General features: G+C 33.0%; 1 protein-coding gene across 1 annotated transcript in view; it reads right to left on the bottom strand.

Annotated features, from left to right (window-relative positions):
- NBEA (neurobeachin) overlaps positions 1-25,290 on the bottom strand; it is a 685,485-nt gene that overhangs the window by 418,508 nt on the left and 241,687 nt on the right. Inside the window, exons 31-32 of the mRNA XM_077752635.1 lie at positions 19,369-19,523; positions 17,046-17,172 (exon numbers count right to left, since the gene is read on the bottom strand). Coding sequence (XP_077608761.1) covers positions 17,046-17,172; positions 19,369-19,523 — 282 coding nt within the window. The remainder of the gene's footprint in view (positions 1-17,045; positions 17,173-19,368; positions 19,524-25,290) is intronic.

Here is a 25,290-nt window from a genome sequence, read left to right as displayed (position 1 = left end):
AGCTTCTCTTTACTTTCTCCCCACTCAATTCTCGTTCATTCCTTTCAGTCACACTAATGATGCTATCTGATGTTATTTTGACTTTGGCCATTTTTTGTGATAGTTAAATGCAAATTTTTAAGAAAGAGAATTACTGATTTCCATGAAGAAAACTACTGTTCCAAGTTGGGAAATGTATCAAACACTCTATCAAAATTACCAACCATAGGAAAGCAAAACATTCAAAGAAAATAATAATGCTTAAATGAAATTTTAAAGCTTCAATATCTTTTTTAAAACACAAAGGTTTTATTACTATGATTTAAAAAAAAACAGTTATGTATTAGCTTTTACTTGTATTTAAAAAACCTCATTTATAGAGACTTCCAGATTCTAAAAAATTTATGTGAATAAAAATATAAATTAACCCATGATAGAAAAAAAATGTATGAAAGCCCATGGATGAAATTATTATCAAATCTTACCATATCTAAGTGATTTGGGACATATCCAAGGCCAAGGAAATGGTAAATAAATAAGCACAAAAAAGATATCTGTCTCCTATTTTCTAAATTAATCTCCTTATAAATATGTTTGCTATAAGGTATTATTTTACAAAGTTATATACTTTGGAATTCTAGAAAATAATAATAATTCTACTTTCATTTAGGACACTGCTTATGTTGTGAGTTCTATTTTATTTATTTATTATCTGTCTATCTATCTATCTATTTATTTATTTTGAGAGTGAGGGGGTGCAGAAAGAAAGAATCCCAAGCAGGCTCTGCACTGTCACCACTGAGCCTGATGCGGGGATCATTTTCACAAACCATGAGATCATGACCTGAGTTGAAACCAAGAGGTGGACTCCGAACTTACTCAGTCACGCAGGTACCCTGTGAGCTTTATTTTAATAACTCCTTTATGTTTGTGCCACTTCATAAAGTTACAATTCTTACTTTTGGTTTTAACTTTTGTATTCTCCTAGGTCCTATTAGCATGTCATAAATATAATAAAAACTTAAAAAATTTAATTTGGCACATTAAAATTCTTAAATTTCATTACTTCTTACATCATAAAAATGGTTATATATAATAATAAAATCTAGAATGAAAATAATTATGTAACTTTAAGCAACATATAATGAAGGATACAACTCAGATATAAAAGAAATTATTACACTACTGATATTCCACAACAGATTTCAGTAATCAAATGCTCCTATGTAAATTAGGAAAACAGGCATAAGTAAGTGAAGTGATTTGCTTAAGTAAATTTAGATAAAAAGAAAAGATTAGGAGAGTATTAATGGACCAAAATCACAAATTGCAAAGTTAAACTCTTAATTGGCTACCTACTATGGAAACTGACAAACACTGGCTTTAAATATTTTGTTTAGTTTTCACTAAGTTTCTAATGCGAAATATAATTTACATACTAGACAACTGAAGAATAAATGCATCCTGAATCGCAGGTTCTGTAACCTTGTGACCTACTGGTAAACAGTTTTTTTTCAACTATAACTTTCTAGGAGAATAGCCACTAATCAAAACATGAAGCTGAAAAAAATTTTTGCTTACTTTATTTCCATATGGACTGCCAAATGAAAAACTGACATTTTCTCCTTATTCTTTTTAAACACAATCATATACATTTTCAAGTGCATGAGTTCAGGTTAAAAAAGTAGATGAAATTACAGAAGACTGAGAAATTGAATATAAATAGAATTCAACTGCATGGAAGTATTTCACTCATTTATATGGTAAACTAAATTCCAAATACACATTTTTTCAAGTTTCAAGAAATGTAATGCTGCATGTCTTTAGATAGGCATAAAAGCTTTCTTATAGTGCATGTTTGGATATTGTTAATTGCATGTGGCTTAGACAAAAAGAAAACAAAACAAACTGAAATGGACACACTCCTGCTTTCTAGTTAACTAGTCAAATAAAATATAAATATAAAATATAAAAATTAACTATAAGTTTCAGAAAATATGTCATTTAACTGAGAGCAAACAACACACCTAGTGCTATAAAGAGGAAGTTCAAATGTATTTTAAGTAGGTGATTTAAAAAATGAAATAATAAAACTTTCCCTAGTAAATAATATGTTTAACACAAGAGTCATATGCGCCTCCGACTGGGGCTGCGAGGCACTCACTCCTAGTTCTGGTGCTTTCGCACAGAATGGCCCAGGTCCTCCCTTATAGCTGCATCACTTTCCCTCAGACCAGTTCTCCCTTCCCACTTCCTTAGGCGATGTGATGGAGAGCATTTTCCAGTAAACCGCCTGTATACAGTGCTCTGAGAATGTTTCCTGGGGTTGTAGTCAGTTAAGGAGGGTTTTTAGTATAGTGCTTGGTTCATGTAATATTTTTTTCAAAATGCAATTTGAAAAATCATGGGCTAGGAATTCAAATTTAAAAAAAAATAGAAAACTTCCACCTAAGATGAGGAAAGCTGGAAATGGTCACTCCCACACTAATCACAAGAAAAAGCCAGATAATCTATAGAATTAGAACACTTTTAGGATCTAGGAGATTGCTGAGATAGTAGGACAACCATCCAGCCTTGAAATCGGAAGAACACCAGACCATTAAGAAGACAAGGGAGCAATGAAGAGCTTACTTCCTCGGGGCAGAGCCCAGCAAGAAGAAACGCTGGGGACTACATAAACTGGTAAGAGGAAATCAGCTAATACTTTTAATAAATTGCTCAAGTCCAAGTGCAAGCTAATGTGAGAGAATGAAATCTTCTGAATTGCAAGCATAAGGCGAGTCTGCAGTAATTGTCAGGTTCCTCTCCACAAACCTCACAATTACTCACAAGAGAGAGTGAGGGCCGCCTGGGAGGCTGAGAGAGTCCCTCACTGCTGCAGGCTGAGCAAGAGAGGCAGTCACTGTTGTAGAAAAGACAAGCCCAGCAGGGACCTTCTTCCCTATAACCTCTATGGACAAAAGCCTTACGGGTCTTAAAAGAGGACAGCAAAACCTGTCATGGTCAGGGTACCAGGAGAGCCTTGTGCAGCTGGAGAAAGGGAACAGGAAAAAACTCTATTCTGAGGGAGAGCAGAAGTCCTGATATTTAGAGATCCAAACCACATGGAAATGGGCAGGATCAGTGGAAACTCCTACTTCCAAGACCTAGGGCAGCACTTGCCTAAAACCAAGTCTGAAGCAGAATAATAGGAAACAACCCAGGTCCACCAAATGCCAGGCTTGCAAGTGCCCGATAACAGATAACAGCAGAGTACTGCTGTGGAGGGAACCTCTTGGAGATACAGAAAATATAGGATTGAAAGAAAGCCTTTAATTGCAACACTGAGTGAAACATTCTGACAAACCAGCTCCAACATAAAGACAAGGTAAATGGAAATTTCAGGCATGTGGTGCAATGAGGGTAATTAAAACCTAGTTCAACTCCTGGGTAGAATGATTTAAGTCACAATATTAGAGGCCTAGCATAAGAGGCAAGCACACTGCCAGAATAAATACTATGTGTGTCAGTTATTACTATTCTATATATAATGTCCAATTTTCAACCAAGAAGGAAAAAGGTATACAAAGAAGAAAAATCGACAAAGTCAGAATCACAAAAAGACAGGATCAGAATCACTGATAAATCAAGTGTTGGAACTATCAAAGAATTTAAAATAACTATGATTAACATGTTAGGAGTTAATTAATAGTTGAAAAGATAAGTCAACATGCATAAACCGTGAATTTCAGCCAAGTAAGAAACTGTAAAAAAGAAACAGTGATAGAAATAAAAAAAATTAAGAAAAAGAGATAATGCCTTCAATGGGCTTATCAATAGATTCAATAAAGTTAAGGANATATATATATATATATATATATATATATACACACACACATATATATATAAAATGAAAAAAATATATTCTTTGAATGCAAGTGCATTCAAGAGCTATGGAAGAGTATCAAATAGTTTATATAAATGTCATTAAAATCCCAGAAGGAGAAATGTGGTATGCCAAATGACTGCCTGAAGGCATCTAAACCTAATCCCTGGAATTTGTGTGTACGTTATATTACATGGCAAAAGGGACTCTAAAAATGAAATTCACATTTTATGTACTGAGACAGGGAAATTATCCTGGATTATCCAGGTGGGCCCAAGGTAAACACATGAGCGCTAAAAAGCAGAAAGCCCTCCTGGTGACATCAGGTGAAGTGTGACCTGTGGTAAATTATTAACCTATTGAACTGTGACATAATAAATTAGTATTGTTTTAAGCTGCTAAATTTGTGACAATTTATTATGGTAGCAATAAAACATACAGGGAGAAAGAGAAAATCAAGCAGAAGAAATATATTAAGAGATAATGAGTAAGAATTTCCCCAAAATGATGAAGTTTCTCAAACCATGGATGCAAGAAGCCCAGGAAATAAGCACAATAAAAACTAATAACATATATTTGCCATAATAAAATACTGAAACCCAAAGATAGAGAAAAAATTTGAAGAAGGCTATCAGAGAATAAAGACTCATCACACAAAGAGGAACAAGGTAAGAATGACATTCTCAGTAGAAAGAGGGAGGCCAGAAGACAGTGGCATGAAATCCATTTCAATTCCACTTCAAAAAAATTTCAGCCCACAATTCTTTACCTGGCCAAAAAAAAAAATCTTTCATAAATGATTGTAGAGAAGAACTTTTCCAAAGAAACAAAAATTGACAGAATTTTTTTTAATGTTCACTGATTTTTGAGTCAAGGACAGAGTGTCAGCACAGAGCTTAACTGGGATTCTCTCACTCCCTCTCTGCTCTTTCCCTGCTTGCTCTCTTTCTCAAAAAACAAAACAAAACAACAACATTAAAAAATAAAGACCGTAATATTTAAAGATTTATATTGTAAACCTTGGGCAAAGCTATGACACACTATGAAGACCTTACTTTAAAAGTAAAAATATAGATACATTTAAAGATACGTTTAAAGATAGGAAAAATAATTGCCATTAAGACCCTAATATAAAGAGAACCAGAGAAAGGGACCGAAGAGATTTTTATTGGATGAGATATTAGGATTTACATTATATTTGAGTAAATTTTTGAATAACTTGAAGATTTTAAGAAAATCAAATTTGTCCATGATGTGATTAAGGGACAAAATAAATGGATATGACATAATCAAGTTTAAAGTAGTGATTAAAAAATAAAACTAAGCTATTTCAATGCTTATAGTAATTTAATATATGATAATAAACAAACTACGTATATAAAAAAGATTCAGATTTTCACTGTTACTAATTGGCATATCTTCCTGCTGGGAACAGCTAAAAAAAACTAGACAAAAACCAAACCAAAAGAAAAATACCTTTTTAAGGGCAATAGAACCTTAAGACAGGGGCCAATTGTTTGATGATGATCCTTAAAAAGAAGAAATCCTAAAAGAGGTGATTTTGGCACTTGGGCCACTTTTTACATATGGACATAGTTTATTTGTTTATTTTTTTAATGTTTATTTATTTCTGAGAGAGACAGACAGCGTGAGCAGGGAAGGGTCAGAGAGAGAGGGAGACACAGAATCCGAAACAGGATCCAGGCTCTGAGCTGGCTGTCAGCACAGAGTCGGATGCGGGGCCCAAACCCACGAACCGTGAGATCATGACCTGAGCCAAAGTTGGACGCTGAACCGACTGAGCCACCCAGGCGCCCCAACAGATGGATATAGTTTGAAGAAGCAGTTCAGTGACTCAGCAGTTGAATAAATTTTTAACAAATTTATGGAGGAAAATTGAAGTTCAGGACCCACCAAAGGCAGGGAGAGCTTACAAAAGTCCTTATGATTCAAGTTTGAACCCTATAGAATTATCCCCTAGAGTAAACCAGGAAAAAGACTAGCCCTATAACCTTTGCTGTATAATGTCATCTAGAATTGATAGTGCCTACCAGAAAAAAAATGTAATATAAGTTTTTTCTGTAAAAATCCACCAGTTAGTAGCCTTATAATCTCTCACATACTAGGTTCTTCACACTAGAATTAAATGACCAGTTAGTAGCCTTATAATCTCTCACATACTAGGTTCTTCACACTAGAATTAAATGACATTAGAGAAAAATATATTATCTAATACTAAGAGAAACACAAAATCATACATAGTCCAGAAGCCCAATAATGACTTGAAGAACCTATACTCACGCAAATTATAGACAAGGTAGACATTTAGAAGAGAAAAACTATAAAAAAATCAAATGGAAATTCTAGTACTTATCAAATTGAAAACTAGAAGATTAGAAACCACTAAAAAAGAAATAGCAAAGTAGATTAAGGTTAAAAATATATATACTCAGAATTAAAGAATGAGAGAGAGAGAGAGAGAGAATAGATATAAATAGATAACAAATAAAGTATCTGATATATGTGTAATTCAAGTCCTAAGAATAGAATGAGTCAGAAGCAAAATTTGAAGAGGTAGTGGCTAATAATTTTCCAGCCACTGATGAAAGTCAATAAATTTGATATTTGAGAAGTTCTTCAGAGCCCACGCTAGATAAATAAAAAGAAACAAAACAGAACCTGAGTATATCACCATTCAAATGCTAAACACCAAAGATACAGACCATCTTAAAAACAGGTAGCAATGGTGGGAAAGATAGGATAAAAGCATAGAAATAGCAGTAAGACTAAAAGTTATCTTTTTTAAGGCAAAAAAGTAAAGAAAGCATAGAAAGACCAAAAATCAAAAACAGTTGAAGAATATTTTCAGTGCAGGGAAAAAAAAAAAACAAACTCCAACCTAAAATTTATACTGGCTCAATATTATTGTTAAAAAAATGTTAGGTAAATTTGAGAGGGTTTTAGTCACATAAGAACTGAGAGAATTCATAAGTGGTAGGCCTACATGAAATGAAATACTAAAAGGTACTCTTCAAGATGAAGGAAAATGATACTAGATGGAAATCGGACTTTCAGAAAGAAATGATGAGCAACAAAAAATTATAAACATGTAGGTAAATCTAAATAGATGTTCTAGCAAAATAGTAATTACGCTGTTATGGGGTTTAAAATTTTACACGCACACAAACATGTATACATGTGTACAAGTATATTTGTAAAATTAGGGGTAAATGAAGTTAAATTATACTAAGATTGATGCATTGTCCTGGAAGAGGACTTAGATAAGCTAAGAATTAATATTGCAATCTGGAGGATGATTATTTAAAGCACTGTTTCTCAGAGTGTGTTCTCAGGAACAGGAGCATCAAGATTATTTAGTTTAATAGTTAATTTTATCTATCCACATAACTAGATCACAGGGTATGCAGATATTTGGTCAAATATTTTTCTGTTGTGTCTGTAAGGGTGTTTCTGGATGATATTAACATTTTCAATGGGAAGACTGACTAAAGCAGATAGACCTTCTTAAAGTGATTGATTTTTTTTTTTATGTTTTTATTATTTCTGAGAGAGAGAGAGAGAGAGAGACAGCGTGAGCAGGGGAGGGTCACAGAGAGAGGGAGACAGAATCTGAAGCAGGCTCCAGGCTCTAAGCTAGCTGTCAGCACAGAGCCCGATGCAGGGCTCGAACTCATGACCTGAGCCGAAGTCGGGTGCTTAACCAACTGAGCCACCCAGATGCCCCTAGACCTTCGGAATGCAGATAGGCCTCACCCATTTGATTGAAGACATGAATAGAACAAAACGCTGAGTAAGAGGGAGCTCCTCCTGCCTCACAGATGGAGCAGGTACACTGGTCTTTTCCAGCCTTTGGACTCAGATAAAAACATTGGCTCCTCTTGGGTCTTGAGCCAGCTTTCAGACTGAAACTTACACCATCAGCTTTTCTGATTCTCAAGCCTTTAGACTTGGATTTGAAATATATAAATTGGCTTTTCTGAATCTCTAGCTTGCTGGGGGACTTCTCATACGCCAGAAATCCATTGAATCAGAACTCTGGGGGTGGGACTCAGGTATACATGTTTTAACAAGCCTTCCATGTAACTCTGTTGCAGGCTAGTGTTTGTGAACTTCTGTATTAAGGAAAAAATAGTAATAATAATGTACAACCCTCCCCTCACAGTTTCTTGTTACTTCTCTCTAGTGAATGCTTCTTTAATAATATGAATAAAATTGATTAATCATTACCAAGACTAGAAAGGAAGGAAAACAGCCAAAAAGAAAGCAGATTCAAATAATGAATATCAGAAATTATTAGAAGGAGTTCCTTACAGATTACAGGAATGTTAAAAACAAAAAACAAAAAAAAACAATAAGAGAATAGTAGAAACTACTTTATGCCAATAGAATCTTCCAAAACTGACAAAAGATACAACAGAAAATCTGAGAAGACCTGTAGCTACTGAATTGAAATTTTAATTTAAAAACTTTCCCTAAAGAGGAGATAGAACAGGATCAGATGTCTTTGAATGTGAAGTAAACCAAATATTTTAGAAAAAATAATAATCTTACACAAACTATTCAAAAGAGGAAATTGGTTTTACATCTCAAAAAAAAACCAAAAAAAAAACCCAGTTGATTTCTTCAAGGAATTCAAGGTTTAATATTTTAAAAATAAATCAATGTAATAGACCACATCAGCAGAAAAAGGAGCATGCAAAAAGTTTTTTTTTTTAATTACAAAAAAACTCAATATAGGTAAATCACAGCAATTCTTGGTTAATTATAAACATAAGTGATGCCTTACATTTGATAAAGTTATCTATAGTAAATAGATGGGAGCATCATAATTAATGATGTTCAAAGCTTTCCATCTGAGATGCAGAAAAGAATGCTTTTTCTAACCACTTTTACAGAAAAATTGCAATGGAGGTAGTAGGTGGTACTAGAAGACAAGGGAAAAAAATAAAAAGATGTAAGGACTGTAACAGGGGATACAACTTCCAATATTCTCAGAGTAAAAGACTATGTACACATATATTCATTTAGAAAGAACTATAGATAAATAATTAGGAATAATAAGTAAATGATTCAGGATATTAGTTCAATATACTAAAATTCATTATATATGCCAGCAAATAATTTAAAAATGCACTTTATAAAAGAAATAATTTACAGTGTAAAAATGTCAAATTCCATTTTTGACCCTGAAGGAATAAGATGGTCTAGAGTTATCTCCCACATTAGTAACTAGAAAATTGTAAAAAATACAGAGAATAACTATTTTCATAGAACAGGGGGAACACAAGACCATAAACCTCGAGGAAAGAAAAAAATGAAATAATTCCTACTATCATTCAGGTTTCCTTCAGGGTGGTATTTCCCCTATTAGGGCAATTACAGAATCCAGCAACCATTCTGGTTGACAAGGCTAAAACTGTAGTTAAGGAAGGTCAAGGTGTATAGAATTAGGAAGACAGAGTACCCAAGAGGAAAGAGTTATAAACAGAAAAGTTCCAATAATCTGAGTCTTTGGCTGAATAACAATATATATATTTGATACCTGAAAGCTCCAAAGGTTAGAATAGAGCTAATTTTGAGGAAAGATCAATTATGAAGGAGCTATAACACAAACATTTCCTACAGCTCATACAGGGCTGGGAAGTGTCTGTCCTTCTGGCCAGAAAGGAGAGGGCCCATTAAATATACTGAGCATTCAAGAGAAATCCCAGCACTTTCTAAGTGTGACAAAATTAGCCCAAGAATAAAGAGTACTCTAGTTTCTACTTAAAATGCCCTCGAGGCACCTGGGTGGCTCAGTAGGTTAAAAGTCTGACTTCGGCTCAGGTCATGATCTCGTGGTTCGTGGGTTCGAGCCCTGCGTCAGGCTCTGTGCTGGAACTTGTTTCGGATTCTGTGTCTCCCTCTCTCTCTGACCCTCTCCTGCTCAAGCTCGCTCTCTCTCTCGCGCGCGCGCTCTCTCTCTCTCTCTCTCTCTCTCAGAAATGGATAAAATATTTTTTTAAATGCCCTAAAAGCATGCCTCATGATAAAGAATAGCTTTTTGAATAAATGTTGCAGGAGCAACTGAACAATCACAGACAAAAATAAAAACCTCAATATAAACCTCATACCTTATACAAAAATTAGCTCAAGATGAGTTACAGACTTAAAAGTAAAACTATTTATGAAGCCATAGAACTTAAGGGAAAACATATGAGAAAAAATCTTTAGGACTCAGAGGGTAAAGAGTTCTTAGAGATGACAGCATGGTAAGTTAGACTACAATAAAAATGCAGTTTTCCTCTGCCAAAGATGCTATGAAAAGGATGAAACAAGAAGCTACAGTCCAGGAGAACCTGAGTGGCTCAGTTGCTTGAACATCTGACTCTTGATTTGGGGTCAGGTCATGATCCCAGGGTTGTGGGACCGAGCCTGCATTGCGCTCTCTGCAGAGTGTGGAGGCTGCTTAAGTTTCTCTCTCTCCCTTTGCCCCTTTCCCCAACTTGTGCTCTCTAAAATGAAAACATAAAAATAAAAATTAAGATTTTTAAAGAAGTCACTCTCTGGAAGAAAATAACTGCCAACTACATTTCTGAAAAAGGACTGGTACTTAGAAAATATAATGAACTCTCAAGGCTTAAAGTTAAGAAAGCATGCCAATTGTGAAATGGGCAAAACATATGAACAGACATTTCAATACTGATGGCAAATAAGCAGAGAAAAAGTAGTTGAGAATCATCCATTAGGAAAGTGACAAATTAAGACCACAATGAGCTATCACTACATACCTACCAGAATGCCTTTTAAAAAAAAAAGACAACATCAAAATTTGGTAAAAAATGAAGAGAAACTGGACTATGTATACGTTGCTAGCAGAAGTTTTTTTTAAATAAAACTAATCAGGCACTTACCATAAAGCTCAGTAACCTCACTCTTGGTCACTTATTCCAGAAAAATGAAAACCTATGCTTACATAAAAACAAAAGTTCACTACATCTGTTTTCATAAAAGCCAAAATCTAGAAAAAAACTAAATGCTCTTTAGTGGGTGAATGGTTGAATGAACTCTCATATATGCATACCATGGAATACTACTAAGATATACAAATGGAAGGAACTATGAAAATGTGCAACACTGTTGTTGGAAATGCAAACTGGTGCAGCCACTCTGGGAAACACTATGGAGGCTCCCCAAAAAATTAAAAATAGAATTACACTATGACCTGGCAATTGCACTACTAGATATTTACCCAAAGAATACAAAAGTATTGATTCAAAGGGACACATGCACCCCGATGTTTACAGCAGCATTATCAACAATAGCCACATTATGGAAAGAGCCCAAATGTCCCCTGAGTGATGAATGGGTAAAGGAGATGTTGTATATAAATACAATGGGATAGTACCCAGCCATCAAAAAAATGCAATCTTGGCATTTAGAACAACATGGATGGAACTAGATTATATTATGCTAAGTGAAGTAAGTCAGTCAGAGAAAGACAAATACCATACACTTTCACTCATACACAAATACCATACACTTTCTTGAATTTAAGAAACAAAACATATGAACACAGGGGAAGGGAAAAAAGAGGAGGAAGCAAACAGTAAGACTCTTAAATACAGAGAACAAACTTGAGGGTTGATGGAGGGGAGGCGAGTAGGAGATGGGCTAACTGGGTGATGGCTATTAAGGAGGACACTTGTTTTGAGCACTGGGTATTATATGTAAGTCATGAATCATTAAATTCTACTCCTGAAGCCAATATTACACGGTATGTTAACTAACTAGAATTTAACTAAAAATTTGAAAAAAATTAATTAATTAAAAGAACATGCAACAACCTGGTTGGATCTCAAGAGTGTTATGTTTAAGCAAGAAAAGGTTAGTATCAAAATGCACCTCTGAAACACCTATGAGTCAAAAAAGAAATTGTAGGTAAACACAGAAAAACTATTGAATGAAAATTAAAATACCATAATGAAATTTGTGTAATAAAGCTCAAACAGTCCTTTGAGGAAAAGTTGTGGCTTTAAAAGCTCATATCAGAAAAGAAGAAAGATCTAAAATCAATGATCGAAGCAAGGGGGCAGCAAATGTTTTCTCTAAAGGGTAAGACAGTAAATATTTTAAGCATTTAGGCAATACTGTCTCTTTTACAACAACTTATCTCTGCCACTATAATGTGAAAGCAATCACAGCAATACACAAACAAATGATATGACTATATACCAATAAAAGTTTATTTTTAATACAAACTGTAGATATAGCCCATGGGCCATAACTTATAAATTACTAATCTATGTAAAGGAAGAGCAGAATTCAGTATAATAGAAAACAGAAAAAAAAATAATGAAGCTAATGGCTAATTTCTGGGGAAAATCATAATACTGAAAAATCAATAGCTATTCTGTTAATGATAAAGTGACAAAAGGCATAAATTAACAAAATCTGGAAAGAGAGAACACCATTAGAGATCCTATAAGTATTTTAAAATAACAAATAAATAAAACTTTATGCCACTTAATTGAACAACTTAGATAAAATGGCTAAATTCGTGGAAGTCACAAATGACCAAAACTGATGCCAAAACCCCCCCTCAAAAACAAAATATCTAAATAATCACTTATCCATTAAAGAATCTTAATTTGTAATTTAAAACTTTTCCATAAAGAAAATTCCATTTAGAGATGGCTCCAATGGTAAATTCTTAAACATTTAAGGATAAATATCACTAAAGCTACAAATAACTCTATCTTCCATGTAGAAAATAATAAGAAAACTCCAGACAGAATTAGAATTATTGAGAAAAGTTTTAAACTATCTCCCAAAGTCTTACTAAAATTAAGTGAATTAAGCAGAACTGCAGGATACAGGTCAAATATGCAAAAATAAATTGTCTTTCTATATACTATCAACACACAATTAAAATGATTCCCTTTTTTCAGCTATACTAATTTATAAATGACACAGGCAACTGTTAATGTACTCTGTGTTAAAATAAATTTATTTGCATATTGTATAAATGAAAACATATAGTATTTATTCTTTTTTATTTGGCTTCCAACTCAAAATTGGAAATCTAAAGTAAAAAATTTAATTTGAAATATCAGCAAAAATATGAAAAAATACTAAATAAGACAAAAGTAAACATAAGACCTTAACAATGAAAACTATAGTAAGTTGCTGAGAGAAATGACAGATCTCAATGAATGGACATAGACAATGTTCACAGGCTGGAAAGACTCAATAATATTAAGTCATCTGTTCTCCTTAAATGTAAAGGGTCAACACAATCACACTAAATACCTCAGCAGGTTTTGTTTTCTGTTTTGTAGAAACTGGCAAGCAAATTCCAAAATTTATGTGACAATGAAAATAACCTATAACAGTCAAAGCAATTGTAGAAGAGAAGAGAGTTAGAAAACTTGTACCACCTGCTTTCAGGATTTAGTATAAAGCTCCATTAAATGAAGACAGGAGGGGTCCTGGCAAAACAACAGTCATACTGATTATGGAATAGTATAGAATCCAAAAACACATTCACACATAGGTGATCGACTGATTTTAAACCAATGTGCCAAAGTAATCAATGGTGCTGAAACAGTGATTTATAAAAACATAAAAACAAACCTCAACTTTTATCTCACCATACACACAGAAATTAAGTGAAAATGGATCACAAACCTAATCGCAAAGATAAAAACTACAAAACGTTTACAAGAAATTGTAAGAATATCTTCATGACTTTGGGGAAGGTAGAGATTTCTTAGGACACAAAAGTACAAACCATAATAGAAAAGTCTTTTTGAAACATAGGACTTTATCAAAATTAGAATGTTCCAGTTCTTAACAGTTTTAACAAAATAAAAATATAAAATGGATTAGAAAAATTCTGCAATGCATATATCTGACAGAGGACATATATTCAGAATATATAAAGAACACTATGTCTCAAAAAGAAAAACCCAATTTTTTTTTAAAAACAGCAAAACATTTCAATGGCCCATAAACACAGGAAAAAAAACAAACTTTCGTGTCATTAATTTAGGAAAATCAAAAATAAAACCTAATGAGATATGCCTATCCAGCCACTATAAAGTCTAAAAGTCAAAAGTTTACCCATACCAGTGTCAGCAAGAATGTTGGACAAAGGGTACTTTTACACATTGTTCACAGGAATACAACATGATACAATCCCTTTGCAAACAGCAGTTTCTTAGAAGGACAAGCATATACTTACTTTACAACCAGTAATTTTAGTCTTAGCTGTGGACCTGAGAATGTGTCTAAGTCAAGACTTGATGCTCAACTGTCCAGACTATTAAATGCCCACAGAAATAAACTTAAAAAGACATGGATGGATCTCAGAATCTCAAAAGCTGAGTGAAGGAAGACAGAGACAAAAAAATATATTCTGCATGATTCCATCTATATGACACTCTAGAAAAAGGCAAATTTAAGTTACAGTATTAAAAAGCACATGAATGTTTGCCTGGGGCAAAGAAGGAGCGAATTACGGAGCACAAGGGAACCTTCTTGGGTGACGGATATATTCTGTGTTTTGATTAAAAATGCTTACATGGGTATCTAAACTGATCAAAACTCAGTAAAATGTACACTTGAAATGAGTTTTTTTTTAAGTTGAAACAACATAAACAAATGGTCTCAATAATATTGATTTGAAAATTAGAGAAAAAGAATACAAAATAGTAAAATGCTAAGAATAAATCAAATAAGAAATATGTAACCCTTCTACATAGAAAAGTAAATACTGTTACTAGAAAAAATAAGAAATGGAAGAAATATATGATGCTCATAGTTTGAAATTTCATTATTGAAGGAGATCTGTAGAGGCAAAATAGATCGATATAGTTGCAATAGATCCATGAATTCCATTTCTAGTCGAAACTCCACAAATTTTTTTTCATATGGATATTGACAAACTGATTCTAACATTTAAATAGAGACTATAAGCATCAAGAATACCACAGACTTTCTTGAAAAAGAAAAGGACAAGGTGGGAAGATCTTACTCAACCAGATAAAGATCTTTATTAAACCTACAGCTAATTATGACAGTATGGCACAAGGGTACACAGATGGACAAACAGGGCAGCTTGAGTGGCAGACTAGAATCCAGCTTATAGGGGCACTTGATTTTTGATAAAATGGAAAAGCATGGGAAGAAAGAAGAGTTTTTCAATTTACAATGCTGGGTCATCCTGACATCCATTTCCCTCCTATCTCATTAAATACACAGAATCTATTTCTGGATGGACTGTACATCTAAATATAAAAAATAATAAAGCAGCTAAAAGATAGGATGGGGAAAATGTAGGCAGAGATTTCATCTACAACAGAGAAAGCACTAACAAACTTGAAAAATTGAGTCTCAGTAAAATTACAACTTCTGTGGATCAAAACAGCTCATATAAATGAATAGAGAAGTATATACACATATATATTTGTATATATATGAATGTTCATATATATGATTAAACTTTTATAATGCCTGGGTAGGCATATCTCATCAGGTTTTATTTTTTATCATTTTATCATTAATGATTAATGACAGGAAGGGTTTTTTTTTTTTTCACTGTCCTTATGGGCCATTGAATTCTGACATAGATGTATGTTTGTGTGTGTGTGTGTGTGTGTGTGTGTGTGTGTATAACATAATCTTAACATAACATATATGACATAATCTTTAAAGGAATCATTTTTTAAAATGCATAAAGGACCTTACAAATTAATAACAAGAAGAAAAACAACTCAACTTTTAAAAAGTGTCAAGAGATTTCAATAGGCAAATCACAAAACAGTAAAATCAAAAGACAAATAAATATGTAAGAAGCTGCTCAACCCCATTAATCACAGGAAAAATGGAAACTATACAGTAAAATACTTCCACCAAAATGGCTAAAATGTAAGAGTGACAGTACTAAGTATCATTAAAGATATGAAGAAACAGGAACTCTCATATGCTGCTGAATTAGTCAACTTTCATAACCACTTAGGAAAACTATTTTGCATTATCTGATAAAACTGATATTACTCCACTCTACTCCATATTATTTATCCAGCAGATATTCATGCAAATGTGTAGTACACCCAAGAGTAATGTGCAAGCAGCATTATTGTGTAAAAAGGAGCATTATTTGTAATAGCCTAAACCTAGAAAATTCCAGTGCCCACCATCAGTAAAACAGATTAATAAATTATAGTATCCATCCACAAAGGAATAAAGATGGAATAAAAATAAACTATTGCTGCATGCAACACGGATGAATGTCACAAATATGATGCTGAACAAAAGACTCTAGAGACCTAACAATATATACTGTCAAATCCATTTAAATAAAATACATAAAAGATAATCCCAACCTCATATTAAAAGTCAGGGTTATGAATTTGAAGAAGAGCAGGATTAGTGAGTGGAAATGAGCACAAGGTGGGGCTTCTGGGGTACTTGAAAGATTATATTTCTTGACTTGGGTGATGGTAAAATGAGTGTCTTCATTGTTTCACTGAGTTTGTACACTATTTGCATCATACTTGAATTTAAAATGTCAATATACACATTTACCTGTGTGTGTTCAATTTTACTGTAAGAGTGTAGACTGGTCTCTTCCAGGAATTTTCTGTGGTATGCTACTATAAATAATTTGATCTATTAATCATGATAAAAAAAGTAATGTTTTTTCATTTGTTTATGAAATGAACAATATATATGTAATATATAATACTGCCTATGTAATTGGAAAATATTTATTCAAGTTGCAATTACATATGTTTTATATTACATATAACTTTGCAGAGTTATTTTGAAAGTCTATATTTTAAACTTCTCATTGCCACTGCAAAGAGGCACAATTTTATTATGTCACTATTTGTGAGTCTTTTTACATTACTGAAAATAGTAGCATGCTGTGTGACAATGGATTATAAATTCAGCAGTCAATGTCAGAGAGTCACTCAAGATCTCTATTTTGGCTCTGAAATACAGTAAGTGTTTTTTTAGATAGAGAATACCTAGCTAAAAATATCAAAACAACACAATTATGAAATGTAGTCACAAAATTCATAATTAACCATTTTCAAGAATTCTTAACTCTACCTTTGTATTTACTGTGCATCGTTTCACTATGTCTAGGGGTGGAGTTGTAAAATGAATATAAGCAAAGAGTTATGTATACCTCATGTTTTCGGCCGAATCTTCTGGCATTGGAGCAACAGTTTGTACAGCTGGGAGGTTTTTGCTGGTAGCACCATTCACAAAACTAGAAGAGGAGGAAGAGGAGGAGGACCCTGAATCCACGGCACCTGTTCCCAAAATAATAATTTTTAGCCTTAAACATAAATTTATTTAACAAAACAATTTTCATTATATCATTACTATCTGATTTTGAAGATTTATTCATCTGAATGTCAAAACAGAATTCAACAAGTACAAAAATCATTTGGACATTAGTACACTAGTAACTCTATAACTATAAACAATAGCTGTTGTATTAAAAGCCAGTTTATTTACTTATATTAACCTAACAGAACTACATATTACAAACGGGGTATAAATAAAAGACAACAACAAATGAAAATAATTTTAGATAAATTGAGGCTGACAAAACAATTCAAATTTGGAAGTGAAAAATTTATGTTTTTATTGCTATACTATAAATTTTTAGTTTACTAAGATACAATTTACAATAAATTGAGCATAAATTTGTGGCACTGCAGCATCAGATGCTTACTTTAATAAAATGATTCCTTTAAGAAGGGCTGTAATGAATGTAATTGTACCTGATTTTAAAATAATGAGTTCTCCTCAACGATATGAAGATACCACTTTGGAACAGACTTTTCTATAACACAGCATGTAAGAATATTAAAGAGCTGTGGAGTTGAGGGACATCTAGTGTTCCTGAGTATTATCTTATCTCACACTAATTCCCATAAAACTGAATTGCTTCCAGGGATTTCTGCTACAACCTTTATATAGCATCTATTTGCCAAAATCTAAACCGGACAATGGGCCCAGTTCGGGTGTTGGCATATAGAATGTGGATGTCCGTGTGTTGTCTGTCTGTACATATTTCTGAGGAGAATGTTTAATTACTTACATTTTATTTTCCATTGTAATACTATATACTTTATGTTATACTTTCACTAAACTTTTTGCAACCATCACTTCGAATATCTATTAATTCACAAGATAGACATTAAAATATCATAACTTGTTTCATACAAAGATTAAAAAGAAGTAATTTAATTTTCCTTTAACCTGTCTCTTAAAAATAAGGACTTATTCTTATTTTTGATGTATATTTTGGTAAAAGAAAAATATTTTTTTCATGTTTCTAGAAAGCAGAATGAGTATAAAGAATAAGATTATAAAGTGTATAGAAAAAGTTAATTAAAGTCTTCAGACAAGCCAGATATACTTATTTATAATATAGATAAATCAGAGATGTTAAGTTCTTTAACACAATGCCATTAATACTGTCTATTTGCTAATATAAATATGCTTGATAGAGTACATTCTACTTACTACAACCCCATAAATGTGTTGTTCATGATATGTCAGACTCAGGTGGTATGATAAACAAGATAGATACAGAAAGCACAAAGAAGAGCTATGAAATTAATAAAAATGGGAAGAATCTAAGTAATGATAGTAGATGGAGAAGTTCAAAGCTATACAGTTTGGAGAAGAGAAGGCTACTATAGTCAGGGAAGAAAAGTCAGGGATCATCTTGCGTTGTATAAATACCTAAAATGGAATCACAAAGATTGGGTAAGGATTTATTTAGCTAATAATCAACAGGAACATTTATGGAAATTTACAAAAAAAAATAAAAAAAGGTTATTTTAGGCAGGCTTTTAAAATTTGTAGTGATTTGGAATTTTCTGTTCCTAGAATCATTAGGAAAATGTTGGACAATGAATTGAATACAACTGTATTTTTCGAACACTTAAATATTAACTCAATGTCAAATAATGGTTCTTATTCACATGTATTTTTTTCCATCAAGCTGAGGCTCTTGCATATCGTCAAGGTTTTTCGGGGAGCTCTGCTGCCTTTCCTTAGAGAATTTAGCAAAAATATACATTAGGATTCAACCAGTGAATGTCACTAAATCTATTTTCTGTTACTAACATATTTAGTGATCTTCTTGAAACAGTTACTAATTTTTACATATCAAACTTCAGTATTCCAATTATCTTTTGGTTTTGCTCCCCAAATACTTGTCAGCAATCTGATTTAACTCTGAAAGTAAAATAGCACTGTGTTTTGAGAAGACAGACTCTAAACAAAAACCAATAGTGTCTTCAAAAATGATCACTAAAAAATGTCTTAGAAGTACAAATTCTGAAAGGTAGTAACAAAAAGTAGAATCTTCTTAAAGATTATGATAATCTTAATATTTTACTTTTTTAAGTTCAAATAAGCAGAAAAATGAAGATATAGAAAACAGAAAGAAAAGGATGAGGTATCACAAAAATATATAAGGACAATACCTGTTGTATTAATCATACTTTTTGGGGTAGCTCCGGTAGCAGCAAATATATTGGAGGTACTGCCTGTTGCCAGTCCACTTCCAGCTGCTGTGGCTCCCACAGTGGTTACAGCCAAACTACCTGGAGGTGGCTTCTTAACAGGCACCACGACACTCCTGCAAAGAAAGAAATGATGGAAAATAACAAACACAAGGCTTAAGATGAAATCCAATCTTGCTGTGACAGATACATTTATAGTCAACATTCAATTGTCTTTTCTCTTTCTTTAACTTCTGAGCCCAATTTCACTGGTGAAAAGGATATGGACATTAGGATATACTGTGAAGTGTGTTGACTTTAATTCATTTGGCAAATATTTATGGAGAATATGGAGTTTGCAAACCTTTCTTAAGATGGCATTAGGGATATAGTCATGAATCTGGAAAAATGTATGCTCAAGTTAGAATATTTTGCATATGCAGGGATTTTTTTTTGAAAATATGCATAAAATAGCCTTCTTATCTGTTATATTCTCCATGTGTAAAACTGTCATAAAAACATAAAAAAATTCTGAAAGCCAAATTCTGAAGCCTCTTCACAGTAAAGCTAAAAATTAACCAAGGAATACTGAGTAACATCTAACAGCATAGTAAAATTATACTTTATTGTTCTGAAAAAAAATTTAGTTGTTTTTCACAGTTGTTTTAATGAAAAGGAACTAAGATGATACACAAGACACTCAGTTAAAGATCTATGTTGCTTTTAGGCCTTGACGTTTCTTATCACAGGAGTTTCTGATGTTTCTTTAGCATATTTAGATAAATTTCACAAAAAAAATTCTGACCTTGACATTGTGTTAACTTTAAAGAATAAATATCATTTAAAAAGATAAACTATTTATCTATCAAAAAATATTGATTTCCAGGTAGTGAATCTTCACTCTTCTCAAAGTTTATAGGACTATGGTTTCATAGAAAAAATTCTTACCAGTGTTACTCAACCATTATTGAGGTTTTTCATCTAGAAAGTGGACGTATAAGATGTTGTCAGCTTAAACGTAATGGTTGGTAACTAGTGACTGACAGTAAAATAGTCTTTAATCTAAACCAGATCTTTTTAATGTAAGTATCTACATTTAAATTTTTAAATTTTTAAAAAGCTTTACTTAAAGGAAATTATATCAATGGCTCATTCTGTAGTAAGTCTATGGCTTAAACTTCCTTAATAACTTCTTTTTCATAGAAACACTTATGTTGATGTCTTTAACGATTTCTTCAATGTCAAAAATCTAAATTCATATAAATTATTAGTCTCAATTTTAGGAGTACTTAAAACATTTTTGTGACCAAAAGTATTATAATCTTAAATAATTTTACTTGTGTCAAAAAATTTCTTCATTATCTCTTTCTGGGTATTTTTTTTTTTTAATGTTTTTATTTATTTCTAGGAGAGAGAGAGACAGCGTGAGCAGGGGAGGGTCAGAGAGAGAGGAAGTCACAGACTGAAACAGGCTCCAGGCTCTGAGCTGGCAGTCAGCACAGAGCCCGACGCGGGGCTCGAACCCACGAACCGCGAGATCATGACCTAAGCGAAAGTCGGACGCTTAACCGACTAAGCCACCCAGGCGCCCCTCTTTCTGGGTATTTTCTTCTTTTCTTTTTATGGGTGGAGTCTAATTCATAGGACTCAATCTTGAACGCTCACCTATATCTTATTTAATTAGCAGAAGCACACTTTATGCTTTCAACCCCTTCACTGGCCAGTCATCATCTAATGCCTTCATTTATTACATTGAGAAGCAGTTTAACATTATGGAATGAATATAGGATGTGGAGCAAGAAGACTAAGTCTTGAGATCTAAATCACTCTCAAGTTGCATAATCTTAAATTTCAGCCCCTTATTGCAAAAATGACAAGATGAATGCATTCACATGTAATGGGGAAATTAAACCAGATTGTATTAAAAAGGTTTTTCAAGTATAAGATGTCTTATAATGTTAATAATTATTACCACTGGGTAAAATGAAATAATTCTCTGCCTTTATCATATAAGGTATCAACTTATACTCATCTATCAATAGAAATAAAAACTAGCATTTTGGGTTTATCCTCAAAACTCTTCTCTAAACTCCTAAACTAATGTTGAGATCACTGGGTATCCAAACCAATTCTTGATTTGAAAAAAGTCATTAGTGAAAAATAATACATTTTTTTCTACAATTCATTAAAATCCCTGGGGATAAAATCAGAAACACAGGATGGTTTATAGTGTTGTGAGATAGATCTGTAGATCATAGGAAAATTATCACCAAAAATTCCTGATTAATAAGTCATTAACAACTTTGGGCAAAACCTCTATAACAGACTACTATAAGCATCTTTTCAAGTACTGAGACTATGCAAAATATATTGAGAAAAATTAGTTATCATTATGAAAAAGGAAAAAAAGTTAATCTCAACAACCAGTAGGGATGATTTGTAAGTAAATGCAAACAACATTAGTGCCAATCTACCAAAAAAACTGAAAACATCTGGTTCAATAGCAATGTAAAAGCCTCCATTCATTGACAGCAAACCCAGCAAAGTCTGCTAGTGCAACATATATATATATATATATATATACAACATATATATATATATATATACAGTAGCACAGTGAGNTCTCTGACATACAGACCTGAGTTAGAATTCTACCTCCAACAATCACTAGTTATGTGGTATTAGGCAAGTGAATCTCTATGCTCCATTCTCCTCACCTTTAAAATGAGACTCATGATAGCTTGTATTCCATAATATTGTTAAAAAGATAAAAGGATATAATACATATAAAATGTTTAGCACTTTGCCTGAAATATCATAAGTGATCATTACATTTTAGCTATTGTTAGTATTGCTGTGCTCCCCAAAGTGCTTATGCAATCTAGGTCTACGTCAGCAAAAGTAGGTGACTGTCAGACCTATAAACAAAATCCTATGTGCTGTTTTAAGTATCATATTTTGAGAATAATGACATCATGCCCATAAAAGAACAGTAGGATGACCACAGATCTGGAAAATGAATCATCTGAGGGAAGGCTGAGAAACTAGAAAATAATAGTGAAAAGGTATAAAAAATTATACCAAATTTAAAACTCCAAAGGTACATATCTATATCTATATATGGATATATATATAATATACATATATATATAGATTTTATATATATCCGATGTACATATGGAAAGGAAATAATATGAAACTCCTATATATCTCCATATCAAATTAAGGTCAACAGGAGGAAGAATCTCGTAAATTTTATGAGCTTCCATTTCCAACTACTGATGGGTTCATGACTAGGATGATCATGCTACCAGGGCTGTACTGAGAGAGGTGGGAAGCTGGATTTGACTAACTCCTCTGATTCTTTTTCAGCCTACAACTTTAAGCAGACCATTATTTCTCCATTGATTGTAATGGCCAGATTGTTTACTAGAATCAGAGAACTGTACATTCTTGTCCTTAATATAATTTCTTCATCGATACTGCCCATTCACTAATACCTCAAACCATTCTCTGCCCTAACAATTTATTTTAACAAATAATTTGAAACTGTACACTTATCAGTGTGTTCGTAACACATTCATTATTTGGAATTTTATTCTATATTTGCTTATATGTGCGTTGCATTTACTTATATGTGAAAATTGCAATTTTCAGCTCTTACAAAACTTTCTATCAGATTATTACTCAACATGTCCCACTTGATAACCTGTTCTACCTACATTAAAAGGCTTCCCTAGTAGTGTATGTAACCATTGTGGGTACTCATTTTAAGTCTAATGGATACCCTAATACATACCCTAAATACACACAAAATCCTGAACTACATACCCTTTTTCTAGGGTGAGCATATAATTTTTATTTGTATTTCAAAAATATATCCACAAAATGTTAAGAGCTATGAATCTAAGCTATTAACATATTCTACTTTCCTTCTAGATCTGCTATTCATACAGATGCATACTTAGAATCCTCTTTATTACACACACTTTACCAACTCTATTTTTCTAAAGAATATTCTTTCCATGTTTTCCCCACACAATTTTACAGCTCTGTTCCATACCTTAAGACTACAAACTATAAAAAAGTAGATGATTCTTTCATACTACATAAAACTCACGTATGTTCCAGGACTGTAATGGTTATCACCAAAATAACACAAGCCAAGAAATTATTCAATCTAACCCACTTCAACAAAATGTTCCATTGAGTCGTTAACTATTAGTTGTAATACTCTGAGTAATATATAATACACAGAAGTGTACATTTTTCTACCTTTGAATTTATCCTATCTCAAAAGCAAAGATTTGGGGGTGTGATCTAAGATTCATTCATTCATTCAACAAATATTTATTGTATTGAGCACTATGATGTGTGGGGGCATTTCTAAATTCTGAGATATAGTGATATATAGAACAGACAAAATCTCTGCTTCATGGAACTTACATTCCAATAGGGAGAGACAGAAGATACAACATGAATGAATAAATATAGTATATGGAATGGAAAGTGCTGTGAGAAAAATAAAACATCGACAGAAATAAGGAGAATTACTATAAGGGTAGCTAAGAAAAGACTCACTAAATAAAGTAGCATTTCAGGAAACACTGAAGGGGGAAGGAACAAGTTATAAAGACATTCAGGGAAGAGAACAAGAGTGTCACAGGCAGAGAGGGCAGGAAGAAGGCTAGTGTGAATTTAGAAAATGTGGAGACTTTTTAAGAGATGAGACCAGAGAAGTAAAAGGGGCTCAGATCATAGGTCCCTGTAGTCCATCCTAAAGACTCTGGGTTTTCTCAGAGTGGGATCAAAAGGCACTCTGAAAAAGCCATCAAGAGGCTTATGAACAAGGAAAGAATATGATCTTAGATTAAGTAGGAACATTCTGGCTGTTGTATTAAGGATAAACTTAAAGGGAGAAGGGCAAGTGGAGTAAGAGTTACTTAGGAGTTTACTAGAATAATCAGGCAAGAAATGATAGTAGTTAGGATCAGAATGGCAAAATGAAAGTAGTGAAAAGGCAAATTTTGACTATATTAAGAAGGCAGAGTAAACAGGATTTGCGGAAGACTGGATTGGGTATGAGAGAAAAGTGAGAGATGATGTAAAGATTTTTTTCCTTAATCAACATGAAGGGCAGAGTTGCCATTAACTAAGATAGGGATGAACATGGTTGGAGCAGTTACTAATCATCCAAATAGTAATGTTGAATAAGCAACTGGATAGATGAGTCTCTAGTTTAGGAGAGAGGACTGGGGTGAGACATAAATTTGGGAATTATCACATATATTCTATTTAATGCCAGGAAAGTGAATGAAATCACCAAAGAAATGAGTGCGAATGGATAGCAGAGGTCGTTCGTGGACAGAATCTTGAGGTATCCATTAATTAGTTCTGTGAATTTTGCAAAAAGGTTATTACTTTATCTGTGTACTTCAAACTTTATCCTATGTATAAAGTGAGGTAGTGAGGATAAAGGATTTTCAGTTGTGACTCATGAAGGCAAGTGAGTTTCATAATCATTTGTGGAACCCTATAATAACCACTTTCTTCCTTCTGCTCCCTTTCCCTTTTCTGTTATACTCAGTGAGCACTGACAGGTTAAAGGAATACAATTTCACTGACAAATCTGAAGAATAAAAAGAAGTAAAGATATAACCCATGTCTTAGAGACACTTGGAAGAAATGCAAGAAACCAACAAATGAACTGTGCAATATATTTCGTTAATTGCTCTGATCAGAGTTTATGCGCAGGATCATTCAGGAACACAAAGGATGTGCAATATCAGGGAACAGTGAGCTGAATCTAAAAGTAGCAATGGGAATTAGCCAAGAGGAGAAAAATTCAATAGTAAAACTTCAGTGAGACAAAGAGATAGGAAAAAACACAGAAGACTGAGTAGA

The sequence above is a fragment of the Crocuta crocuta genome, unplaced genomic scaffold (assembly GCF_008692635.1).
Source record: "Crocuta crocuta isolate KB4526 unplaced genomic scaffold, BGI_CrCroc_1.0 scaffold190, whole genome shotgun sequence".
Taxonomy (NCBI): domain Eukaryota; kingdom Metazoa; phylum Chordata; class Mammalia; order Carnivora; family Hyaenidae; genus Crocuta; species Crocuta crocuta.
Note: the sequence above shows the minus strand (reverse complement) of the source record. Positions and strands in the feature narration are given on the sequence as shown.